We start from the raw sequence: 13140 nt of genomic DNA, 5'->3' as shown, positions 1-13140 counted from the left end.
AAAAAAGAAAAGGTATGAATCTTATTCCAGGGCCAAAAATAAATAAATAAAAATGCGGTAAAGCCAAGCAACAAGTCTTCCTCAGCAACTGAAGACAAGAGTGAGAGGCTTTGCCCCAGTGCCCCTGGAATTCTACTGATGACACCTGTCATCCTCATCTTTACTTTCCCTACTGACTTTGGGGCAACTGGAGTTTTGTTATTCAAATAATTTATGTAAGCATTTTTCTCTGAAGTGTGCATACATGTTAATACTATTTTATTCAAAAGCAATGGAGGCTTAGATGTCTAGGACCTCCCATAGGAAAGCCACTATTACAATATGATCGTAACATGTAAAGCAAACTTGCCAAGGGATTCTTTGAAGAAACTGTTTCTTTAAACCCTGTCACCTTGACTATTATTCAATATGTTCAGTTTTTCAAATTATGCTTAAAGATATTAAGATTTATTCTGCATATTCTTTGTAGTGGAAGAATTTACATGTAAATGATTGGCTTCACAGAATAGTTTATTCTTCAAAGTTGTATTTGAACCAACATTACCTCCCTCCCTCAAAATAATCAATATTCATTACCAAATACTGTAACTCAACCTAAAGTAAAAAGCACATGATATAACAATTTATACTAATACTCCAAGTCTATTGCTGAATAAAATCTTTATAAACATGTAGGCAGTCTGTTTGCTGGTGTCCTTTTCTCTTATCAATTACTCGATTTCAAGCCTCTCTATCCTAATCTACATAGATATTAAAAGCACAAGAAGTATTTCTTTATACGTATGTATATTAAACAATGAGTGTCAAATTGTTTCTTAATTAGGAATAAAACCAAATGAAAGGATATTGATGAAATGTGTGAATTTGAGTCCAATTGCTAATAACTGTTTCGTATAAAAATATTCAAGCATAGTAGCACAAGCTAACAAAAACTATGACCAACTACGAATAGCAAAATTTGAACTCTTACCGGTATTCCTTTAATTTCAATGATTAAGAGAATGAGTTTGTTAAAACTTTAAGTATGTTCCATTTCTTAGACAATTTAAAATTCACCAAGCAAAAATATATTCATATTACCTTTAATACATAACTATTTTATAAATATGCACCCATATAGAATGTTACCAAATGAACAAAATAGGAGAACAGAGCTCCAAAAATATGATTCTACGTATACTCCTTTTTCTAAATTCTGGAATGGTCTGGCAGCCGTTTCAGATGATAAAAATACATATGTTATAAAACTATACATTGTGAATCAGACAAACCTTTTGGATAATCATTGTTACTGAACCAAAAAATGGTCTTAATTGCATTTCCTTTGTTTTAATACACAGTTGATACCAAGATATTTAAATAATATGGACATATGCCTTACCAATTATTGTTCCTGCTGTATATTTTTAAAATGTTAATTATTTGACTATACACTGCTAGAAGTAAGGCTACATAGCAAACTAATTTGCTAATTTAAATCATTAAGGCTCATAGTACCTCAAAATCAAAATAGAATACCAACTAGAAAAGTACTTCATACAAAAATCACTGATTCCATCAAAATGAGCCACTGAGATACAGCATCTTAGTTAAACCCTAGTTATTTCACTTTTCAAAGACAACACTGTGTAAACTGTCCACACAGCTGATTCTTTTTACTGTGTGCAACAACAAAGTAATATTTGGAAAATGAGGACAAAAATGGCACAACTGAACTACTAAAAGTAAAGTGGGACTCCTGTCTTAAGGATGACTTCCAATCTTTATTCTTGTGAGGTTTCATACCAGTGTTACTTAGCAAGAAATAACATGGTGCTACTATGGCCTACCTTCAGCCTGACTTCACAGTAACATAGCTGACTACTTCTCTCTACTCATGAATTAATACAGGGCTTTTCAAACTTTTTCAATAAGTGTACCCCCGGCAGCCAGATGGTTGACAACCCCTGAATTAACGTGCTTACCCTTGTTCATACACTTACCCTATGTGTCAATATATTTGGGACTAAGATTAAACATAATTACTGTATAGCTAGGAAAATCTATGGTTAACTGACCTCTCCATTTGTTTTCAAGTTCTTAAATGGTATGCTCTCTCATAAAACTTCAGAAATAATGAGCTGCATACACAGGAGAGACAAGAGTAACATATAGGTATTTAACTGAATCATGAACAGCTGAAACCAAAGTTCTATGACAAGAAAGAGTGACTGAAAATTAAGTTATGGGTCAAACAGACTCACAAAACACATCAGGACTCTTAACTACTTAGCCTTAAAAATCTCGTACTGAAAAATCTCAAGATCTACAGAAATTACCATTCAGTTATAGTCTATCTAAATTGCCAAACCAGTCTCTACTTATTATGGTGTTCTTTAGTTCCTATATTGCATGTGATCAACTACTAAACAGCTTCTGAGTATACCACTGAAGGATAATAATGTCTCTTCACACTACAGAGGACCTGGCGTGGTTTTTTGTTTTAAACATATAATACGCTTCAAAGTACAACACTTGATTCTGTGCACATGCTTTCAATTCAACAGGAAGCATTATATTTTCTCACATACAATACATCTCCAGATAGAACATGGACCTTGTTTTCAGAAGGGGGAAAATTTATATTTTCCCCCCAGAGCTAAAGTCTACCATGTGACTCACATTAAATCCTCCTGGAAACAGACTGTTCAGGAACTGTAGCATCACTAACTTCCTGGTGCAACAGGCTGTTTCCTGTAATGCCTCACTTCCTGGACACACTATGTTTCCAAGAGGACTTACTTACTGTTTGTCACACGTGGTTAGACCCCAACCATTTGCAAAACTCAATAGGAAGACTGTTACTTCTCTGCTCTAAGTAGTTCTTTATTTAAGTTCCTGTAAATGTTTCCACATCACAAACCTCATCAAAATATTACCAACAGGTCACTTGCTGCTTTGGGCACAAGCTACAGTGCTCAGCCAATGGCTACAGCTATGAAAGGGTTGATATAACTTTCTGTTCTTCAAACACACCAGTAGCAGTCATTTTGGCAATGCATGGCATGCCCAATGTCTTCAGCAATGCTCCTTTTCAGAAAAGAAAACAGCTTCCTCACTGAAAGTGTTATCACAATTTTGGGGAAGTTATTGGGGGGGGGGAAGATGGGATGTATGTGAGAAAATACGGTAGTCAGTGTAACAGAAGAAGATATGCATCTTCTAAATTAATTTTTCATATTTCCCCAGGAAAAAAAATGCAAAACAGATGGGCCTTTCACCATGCTTTTTAGTTTAACATATTCTGACACTTCTTGAACAGATGGAAGCAAATTTCAGAGTTAAGGACTTCCACAGGAAATACTCTACTATAAGAATTTCAAATGAGTTGTCTTGCAAAACACTGTAAGGTGATCCAAATTATTGTGTTGCATGTGCAATGAATCAGTCTGATATGGAGACGGAAGACCATTTTTTAAATCTTTAAAACATTAATTTATACAAAAGAAGCCAGAGTAATCCTCGGTAAATTGGTGCAGTGCTTCTTACTTTCAAAGACAGTAAGCAATCAAGATGGACAAAGATACTACTACTCTAAAAGGTATCCATGGGCAAACCCTGGCTCCACTCCTACCATGTAAAATGGAGTCTCTCCATTAATCTAAGTGACTTGGATCCACTGTATTCACATGATCTGACCCAACCAAACATGGGTAACACTGGTAAGATACTAATTTTAAAAAAAGTCCCAACTGCTAGAGAAAGCATTTTACAAACTTTTTATAAAGGGATAGTAGGCACCACTGAACTGCATATATCACATGCTTGGGCATGAGGATTATTTAAGAGTTCCCATAATAATGAAGAGTCTACTACTGATTATATGTTTCTAAATGATTCCTTTGGCGTAGACAGTTTGCAGCCACTGGTATTATGCTTTTATCTAATAGTCTAAAAAGTGCTCTCTCTGTAAGTGAAATTGCCTTCCCATTTAAGTACTTACAGACCACGAATGACTCTCCTTTTAACATCCTTCAGTCAGTTAAATAGATTGAGCTTCTTTAGTCTCTTATTGTAAAGGTAGGTAGCTCAGACCTCAAATAAGTTCCTACAGTTCTTTTCTGAACTCTTTTCCAAGGGTCAACATCCTTTAGGAACTGTGGTCACCAGAACTGGACAGCAGTAAATCTCACTAATGCTGTGAAATACAATATGTCTACTTCTATTCAACAGTCCCCTATTTATGCAGCCAAAGATTGTATGCACTCATTGACCAAAAGTGGATGTTCATACTTAATTCACTGCACACATAAACCCTCTCTAATTAATTTTCCAAATATAAAATACAACCTCTGTCCCCCAACAGCTCGCAATCTAAGATGATAAATATCTGAAAGCAGTGTTGTTTGGAAAACACTGGAGGAAAAGAGAAAACCTCAAGGAACCTAATTGATATACAGCCAGCCATTACTAGCAGCCAGTTTCTTAAAGGTATCATGCCCTAAGCAGGTCTAGGAGATGTAAGGTGAGAACTATGGTCTTGTAATCAATGGCATCCAGTATGAGAAATAACAAAAGAGAACATGAAGACATTTGCAGAAGTTGACCTATAGATACCTAAGGCTATACTGCTGGTTGACAAGAAGGCAACAAGAGAACAAGAGTGGAAAAGAAAAGAGAAACAGACCATTGAGGGACCTGCAGGGCAAGGACAAGAAACAAAGTTAATAAAGTAGAAAATGAATAAGAAATCAAAAGTTTGGGGCCGAGAACACAGTATCAGACAAGAAAGAGGATCAATTTTACAGCTAGGGTTGGAAAGAATGGAAGAAAGGTGATGTGGTTGTCAGGGAGACCAGCACTGGTCCAATGACTTCAACGTTTCCATTTCAACATTTCAGATCACTACATCTAGAAACAACGTGAGGCAGCTGAGATTCAGTCTTTTACTACTGTACACAGGGTTGGAAAAAGCATACTGGAGACCCAGTACATAGACACAGATACAAAAAATCCATAAGAACTAGGGTCACACAACAGGGAGGTCCACCAGCAAGACCGGTGAGAAACCTAGCTTCATGTGACACTCAACTAGAAAGACGGAGATTGCTAGGATTTGGGGATGTTATTGCTATGTTTATATCCAATTTGGGAACTCCCTATTTCACATCAGTCTCTAGCTAGGAGGCACCTTATAAAACTGAACAGTCAACCAGAATTCACTCAGATGAGAAGGGGCTTACTTCTACTACCCTATCACTTCTGTACCCTCTACCCTTTTCTTTTTTAATCCTCTCTCAACTCCACTGCCTGCTTCTACAGTTGCTCAGAGATTTCCAAACTAGCAGCAGAATAAACAGGTGTGATTCTTGTCCATTTCATTACTGCCCCAAAATATCTGAAGGACAACATTGAAAAGATTGGTCAGTTTTAATCTCACTATATTATTATCAGAAAACACACAAACATCAAAGGAACTCAATTTTCTGTAAGCAAATTCAGGAAGACAGCTCTGCCTTAATTTACAGTCAGTTCACATCTGCCTGTAGTCACAATACCTTAAACTTTTTCCCCTTTTAAATGAAAGCTTAAATCATGCCCAATTTGACAAAATTCCCTCACTCATCAAAAAGTTAGCAAAATTTTCAAGTACTGGTCAAAAAGTAAGGGATTATAAACTCAAGATATTTAAGTCACCATGTTGCATTTCTTTCCATCACTTCCAAAAAGGTTTTAGTCATATCAGTAATGAAACTGGAACCCTGTAGCTCCTTTGAAATATGAGAACCTGAATGGCCCATGACACTTCTGGATGACACTGTAAAAAGGAAATCACAGCAGAGGTAAGAGTATACCTTATTTAAGTTTTAGGGAACTTCTAAGTGATTTTATAATATTGACAAAAATAACATCAACTAACAAAAATTGGAAACAATATTTAAATCACTGGCAAACCAAAAAGGCTTTTCCACACATATACATGGAAATCAGAAACCTAGGATACGAAAAATCATCAAAACATTATCTAGTTAAGAGGCACCAACTTCCTAGGCCCCTGAGGTGGATCCAGACAACAAGGCTCCTCATGGGCCAGATCCAAACTCATCTCTGCAGAGGAGGGGTGAGGGGGGAAAGCAAGCAGAGCTATATAGGCTAAGGGAGCAACAAAGCTGTTAGTCACCTCCCTCTCCTGCCAAAATACATCCTCAATCTCCATACCCCAGATTTCAGTAAAGGCCCCTGCCCTGGCATCCCCAGGTCTCCACGGCTCTACCAGCCATATCTGATATCCCTGACTTAGTCCATCTCACAGCAGCACAGCAGGGTAAGTAGACACAGAAGATTCTTGACAGCTGTCTACCCTGTTTTTCTAAAACTCCAATGAAGCAGATTTTGCAACCTCCCCAAGCAGCCTGTTTCTGTATTTTACCACCCCTATAATTAATTTTTCCCCTACTAACCAACCTTAATCATCCTTGCTGCTTAAGCTCATTTTTCTTCTCCTGCCTCCAGTGAAGATGGAGAATAGATAACCACTATCCCATTTACTTCCTGGGAAGACTTATGGCCAACATCACCTGTTTTAGAACAAGTTCAATTTTTCACCCTTTCCTAATAGGTAGTTTCTCTAAACCTACTGGCATTTCTGTTGCTCTTCTTGGGACTCTCTCCAGTTTGAAAGGGAACATAGAAAAAGATTCACTATCAGCATGATATTTTTAATCATCCTGCTTATGGCACAATGCTCTAAAGCCCAAACAGAATAACTTAAAATGGAACATGTTATGACCCAGCACACATTTATTTTCAGAATCACTTAAATGCTGACTCAACATCACTGGTAATCCTATATCATGATATAAAAACTCAACAGGGCTTTGACTGTGTTCTCATTTGCAAAACACATTTCTTAAGAAGCTACTTTCTACTTTTTTCAGAATAAACAAAATATCTGTATGAAAACTTTCTGTTTTGGAAGAGATTTCTTTTAAATGAGTATAAACATTTTACCAATTCCATTTGGTAACTAACCAAAAAATATTATTTGGGGATGTGATAATAGGAAGAGACTCATACTCATTTTATAGTCACTTTCAGTTTCTAATACAGCCCACTTATTCTCCAGTTTATATCACCTCACTGTTACAAGTGTTCATATTTATGTAAATGATAATAATTTTTCCCCGGCAAGTTCAGATGAACTTTGCTAAACTTACTATGCCTGATCCACCCACACATTCTTTCATTCTTACTTCTACTAGTTTCACAGAAATTTCTTGTATCCAGAAACAGCAGTCCCACTAGAAGATAAAACCTCTGCGAACAGAAAGGGCTTTCTTAAAAAGGCAACTGCCTTTTCAACATTGGTATTTAAACCATTAAGCACCCATCTTCCCTTTTCTGAGGGGATTCTACTTTTCGCAGTTTCACAGCAACTTGCTCTTACGCCAAAAAACATACCACTGAGCAAAATGTTCTCGAACACTGCGTCAAAATACATGTCCAGCTCAGACACCCACGACTGTTAAACACAGTGGCTTATGTAACTAGAACGACAGCAAGGGCTGAGTCAGGATGAGATGGGCAAGTTCAAGTCCTGGAACTTCAGTTCCAGCGAGTTCGAACGCGGGCACTTGGCTGGCAGGTGGCAGTTTGCAGGGGTGGAGGGGAGGGAGTAACGTTTCATTAAAAAAGTCCTCAGAGAGTTTCCTTGGCTGCCTGGACAAGAGGGCCATCGTAGGGAGCCCAGGCTCTGACAAGTGCCAGAAACTGAAGGCCAAGAAGGTAGAGACAGATGTGGGCTGGCAGTGGTAGGACCTGTTGGAAGTGACTGTCTGGCAGGCCATGGAGAGGCGCCTCCCGCGGCCTCCACAGGGTTTTTGCCCCCGTGCAACAGGCAGACGGAGGCAGGAGCGGGCAGAGGGCAGTACCGCCGCGCCCCGCCCGGGGCCATTTCCTCGTTTCAATCTGTATGGCACAGAGCTCCCTCGGCCGCCCACGTGCCCGGCCCCGGCCCAGCCACCCGCGAGCTCCAGCGGCCCCCGGGAAGCGCGGCCTCGGCCGCCCCCTCCTGACGGGGCCCGAGCGGCAGCGCCGCGCCCCCGGAAGGCGGCGGCCGGGGGCAGGGCCTGGGCGGCGCCGGATCCCGGCAGAGGCCGGCGGGGGAGGAACGGGGCCTCCCTGCCTCCCGCGGCCCAGCCCGCGCGGCCCTCACCAGGTGTCGCCCTTGCGGAGGGCGGTTTTGAGCAGCGCAGCGATGTCCGCACGCTGCGTGTCCAGATCCGCCGCGCCTCCCTCCGCCATCTTCTCCCCCCGGCAGCGGCGGCGGCGGCAGGGGCAGGGGCAGGAGCGGGCCGCGCTGCATGCTGGGAGTGACGCCAACCGGGGAGACGCCCTCCCCGCCTCGCTCCCCCTCCCCCGGACACCCAGGGGGCGGGGACAGCGCGGCCGCCGGCGCCGGAGCCGCCGCTGCCCCCTGGTGGCCGGGAGGGCCATCTCTGCGCGCATGCGTGGGGCCGGCAACCCTCCACCGGCGCGCCAGAAGACTTCTCGCGGGGAGCAGGGATGAGCGCCGAGGGTTCGGCTCCTCCCCCGCCGTGACGTAGACGAACAGCTTCCTTCCCGCAAGCTCTCCCGGCAGAAGCAGTCCGTGACCGAGCGTGCGACCAGCCCCGAGGGTGGGCTGCTTAACGGTTCGTCTCCTTCACGTTCAAAAAACAAAACCACGCCTCTTTCAGCCTCTCCACGGTGCCCCCAGGGCTGGGCTGCGGGCGGCTGAATGAATGGGACCAAACCTGGCTGCAGGGGTTTTAAACGGCCCGTGGCAGAAAGGGGATGCTCCCAGGCCTGCCTACCGGGCAACACCACGGCTAGTTCGCAGAGCACGATGTCAAGTCTATTAAAAAAGGAGAGAGAGTTGTTAGCACTAAATATGTCCATTCTCAGGCTGTACTTCTACTGCATTTACTAGCTTGGTAACTGCTAGCAGTGTAACTACAGCAGCAGAACACACACCCTTGGCTGACCACCCACATTTCTACCCTATACATGCAGGTTTCTTAGCCTGGGAGGAGTTCTGTGGTGCTGGAGCTTCATCTTTGAAGCACCCAACTTAGGAGCGGCAATGCATAGGGGTTGCACGCACACACCCTGACTGTGATGTTGCACTCCCTGCGGGCAGTCACTGCTCGCCGTGCCCCGCCCCCCAACACTGCCAACGGCATCTGTGGGTGGTCAGCGATCGTTGCTGGCCACCCACAAACCATCCAGTCTCCTCTTGAAGATTGCAGCAATCCCCACCGGCTGCTGCCACTGCCAGCAGCATCTGCAGGTGGTCACTGACTCCTGGTTGGCACTTGCTATCCTCCCTGGCAGCACCGGTGGCATCTGTGGGAGCTCCCATTTACCACTGTTGCGCTCCCACCACTGCTGTGCCCCCTCAGCCTCTAGGGGCATGTGTCGTTCATGCAAGTTAGCATTAAACTTAACTTGATTCATAGATTGTAAGGGGCTGGAGGGGCCCTTGTAAGATCATCGGGTGCAGTCCCCCTGCCCTAGGCAGGGAAGACAACTGGGGTCAGGTGACCCCAGCAGGGTGACCATCCAGTCTCCTCTTGAAGATGTCTAGGGTAGGTGATTGCACCATCTCTGTACATTGCCCAGCACTGAACACATCTTGTCTGAGTTTTCCATCCTACTTTTAAGTATCATGTGGGGCATGTTTGGGAAGAAGACAGAAATGGTAGGCCAGGGAGTTGGGTGAACAGAGCTAAAGTCATCCCCCCAGCTCTGACTACATAAGCAAAGTGTCAAGGGAAAAGTTGAAATACTGATGGAGGTAGTGTGAGGAAGAAGAATTCTGACTTCACTTCCTCAAGCAGGGAAGAAGAAATGAGAATTAGAACACTTCCTCTCAGGTTGGTGGAGAAATGACAAGGAAAATTGTAAGCAAGGGACAACACGTATATTTTTCCTTTCCTCCTTACCAAGTGTGTCACAGGAGGGAATGTGCCCAGCTTCTGTGCCAGTTGAACAGAAAGCAATTGAGCTTTGAGAGCTGTAACCTGAGGGGTACGCCAAGAATTACCCTCTCTCCAACTAAAGAGATCAGAGTAGGTGTATAAGCACTGTGGGAGGTGTAGGGACCCTCATTCTCTATCGAGCAGAGCCAGATCACCAATGGGGACTTAAACATACACCTTTTAATGAGAGAAATTGTGGTGGGAACATAACATATATAAACGGGGTATGAGGGACACTACAATACCCCAAGAGGATGGAATTCAATAGAGGTTAGGCATTCACATTTGTAGACATATTCATCTAGTTAATAAGAGACAGGTTTAACAAAATATAAAACACAACACAATAAACAATACTGATTAACAAAATATAAAATGCACAAGATACAAAACACCAAATAACACGAAATATAGGGTGTAGGTACCTAGAGGAGGAAAAATATAATGACTCCTCTACTCCAACAAGAATTTCTCCCCTGTCATTTCATTCACCCCTATGTGACCCAGCCAGGACTTGAATCCAGATTTCCCACATAGTGGGTAGAAACTCTACCTTACAGCCACCACTGCTGGGCCTAGTTCAGGCTGCTGGGGCTTTTGACCTTCAGGAAGCCCCTGCCTCACATTGAGCTACCTTGCTTCTTGCTAGAGAAACTGGAAGCAGAGCTGGGAGCCTCTTGGGTCACTGCACAGCTTTCTGCTGAAGCCTGGTGAGGAGCCTCTCCTGTTGGATGCAGCCTCTTGCTGGGGATCCTGGAGCCCAGCAGGGAGCTTTTCCTGCCAGCCTTGCTGCACTGCCTATGGGCTCTGCTCCTTTAGGCTCTTCTGAGGCAGCAGCTCCCACCCTGCTGGTCCAGCTCTTTGAAACTCCTTCCTCATTGTCCCTCACAGGTCTCCCCAAAGTCAGCTGCGCTGCCCCTTTTATCCCTCTCCAGGTGACCCCAGGGGCCACTCAGGGGACATGAAGGGTGAGTTTCTGGGGCTTGATTGGTGAGGAAAGGGCATACCAAGCCCTTCAATCAGCTTTTACCCTTACAAAACCCCTGGGCCATATCACTACTAGCTAGCCTGTCACAGAGCAATTTGTGGAGCTGTGGAAAACCTGCTTTACTGAGAACCCAATTCTTTGTCACGTATTTATTCATTCAACTATATTTATGTTCCTATAAATATAGGATCGTTAGAATACATTATTAATTTGTCCCTGGCCCCTCATTAGTTGTGTGAAGGCATATAGCCCATGGGCTGAAGGTTAGCAAAGAGTCTCTCCCTTACTACAGTAACTCTGTATTCACCAGTTTCACCAAAACCAATACAGGTATCTGAAAGTATTACAAGATGCTCAGGAGCCCCCTTCCACAAATGCCCCAGTGACTCTTTTTGTAAAGGAAACAGGCGATAAGTATAATTTGTAATTACATTTACCCTAACTGCCTACTAGATAAGTTCACTTTTTGCCTCTGTTTAATTAATGATAATTTCTTTCCCAAGTAAACTCAAGGCCTGCACATAAGTTTTAGAGCATGTTTCTGTTAAATCAGAGGTGTATGGCAAAACTTCCAAAATGAGCTCCTGCAGTATTTAAATGGCATGTTTCCATAGTCATTAAAAGTCTGCTAAGTGCTGGGCTCAAACTTAGTATGTGGATGCAGTTTGTTTGTCGACCATAACATGCCACCTTACGATCTACCTTGAGCAGAGCCCTCGTTTTGCTGTTAAGACACGTTTATGTAGGAACATTAGTTTAGTAACCTGGAGGCATGACTACACAAGGCATTTAAAGTGCAGTAGACTATTTTTACTGCACATTAGCACAACATGGCAAAAGCCATGCTAATGCACAGTAGAATTAGTCTGCTGTGCATTAAACATCGCGAAAAAACCGTGCGCAGTAGCACTGGTTACTGTGCATGTAGTTAGTAATTTAGAGGTATTAAAATTAATGTGCAGTAACAACGGCACATTAATGCACGTGTAGATGTGCCCTGGGTGCGTGAGATGGATTCTCAGTGGCAGGCCTAAGACCACACAGTTTACTCCAGTTACAAGTGGTCTTATCATTTTCTCCTCCAGCAGCAAGATTTACTTACTCGTTTCCTGCCTGTAGCATAGCAGTGAGTGTTAGCATATGCACATTTTACTTACAGAACAACTCCTCCTTCACTTTTGCCATATTGTGTAAGAAACCGGAAGACACCAGCCAGTCATATTTACCAACCTAGTACTTTAGCATATTTAGAATGTGAACAGATGGTGATGAGGGTGGTAGAAAAATCAGTATAGGAGAGAGGAAATGGAAGGGCTAAACACAGCAGTGGGGAGAATCAGGATAAAGACAATAAGCTTGTGTGATAGATACATCTTGCGATTAACACAGTTTAGGGTTTTCTTGGGAGGAAGGCAGCTATTTGGGAGCAGGTAGTTTTCATACTGGAGTGGTCACAAACAGGCTAAAGAAAATAGAGTGGGTGAGAATGTTAGGTGAGAAATGTGAAAATGGGGGTATAGGGAAAACATGAAATAAGTGAAGAGTGAGATTAGGATAAAATATTAGAGTCAAGAAGGATGGAGAAGCTCAGAGTTAACAGAGAAAAGGAGAGAAAAGAAAGAGAGCCAGCATTAAAAAAAAGACAAGGCTACTTAGGTGAATAGAAAACCAAGAACACTCCCTTGTGGGAAAGTACTCAATTTCTGAAGAGATGCAAAAGATGATAGGGGATTAATTAAATAGCAGACAGATGGGGGAACAGGAAAGGGAGCACCAATCTACCTTGGGATTAAAGCCATGTCAGCAGGAAAGGCTTCTAATACTGTTCTTTCTAACACAGTTTAAGCCTGGCTTGCTTGGTTAAGATAGACTAGGGACCCCACATTAAAGCTATGTTTTAACAAGGTTCTGTATTCTCTAACATTACAGTATTTGATGCAGTGAGGCCAGAGTAGTGCCTTTGATTTTATATTTCCTTGTTTTGCTGATTTAAGTCAAACTACTACTATTTTAGGTAATTAATGTTACCAAACGGTCTGTCCAAATGAAAGAGTGGAAAGTTAAAACTTCCAGAGAGATGATTAGCATTCCACAAATTTTAGCTAGGATTCTAGCAGGCATGTTAATCGTATCATAAATGTATGACATGAC

The 13140-nt window shown here is 42.6% G+C and overlaps 1 protein-coding gene across 2 annotated transcripts in view; it reads right to left on the bottom strand.

The window, feature by feature from the left end:
* Positions 1-8358, bottom strand: part of USP15 (ubiquitin specific peptidase 15) — a 101329-nt gene extending 92971 nt beyond the window's left edge. For both annotated transcript variants that reach the window (XM_090042421.1, XM_090042422.1), the window contains exon 1: positions 8195-8358. In XM_090042421.1, coding sequence (XP_089898547.1) covers positions 8195-8283 — 89 coding nt within the window. In that variant the 5' untranslated portion in view covers positions 8284-8358. The remainder of the gene's footprint in view (positions 1-8194) is intronic.
* Between the last annotated feature and the right edge of the window lie 4782 nt (positions 8359-13140).

This window comes from Crocodylus siamensis, chromosome 4, assembly GCF_052110815.1.
Source record: "Crocodylus siamensis isolate JL-2025a chromosome 4, ASM5211081v1, whole genome shotgun sequence".
In the NCBI taxonomy this organism is placed as follows: Eukaryota; Metazoa; Chordata; order Crocodylia; family Crocodylidae; genus Crocodylus; species Crocodylus siamensis.
This window is presented reverse-complemented; position numbering and strand designations above follow the sequence as displayed.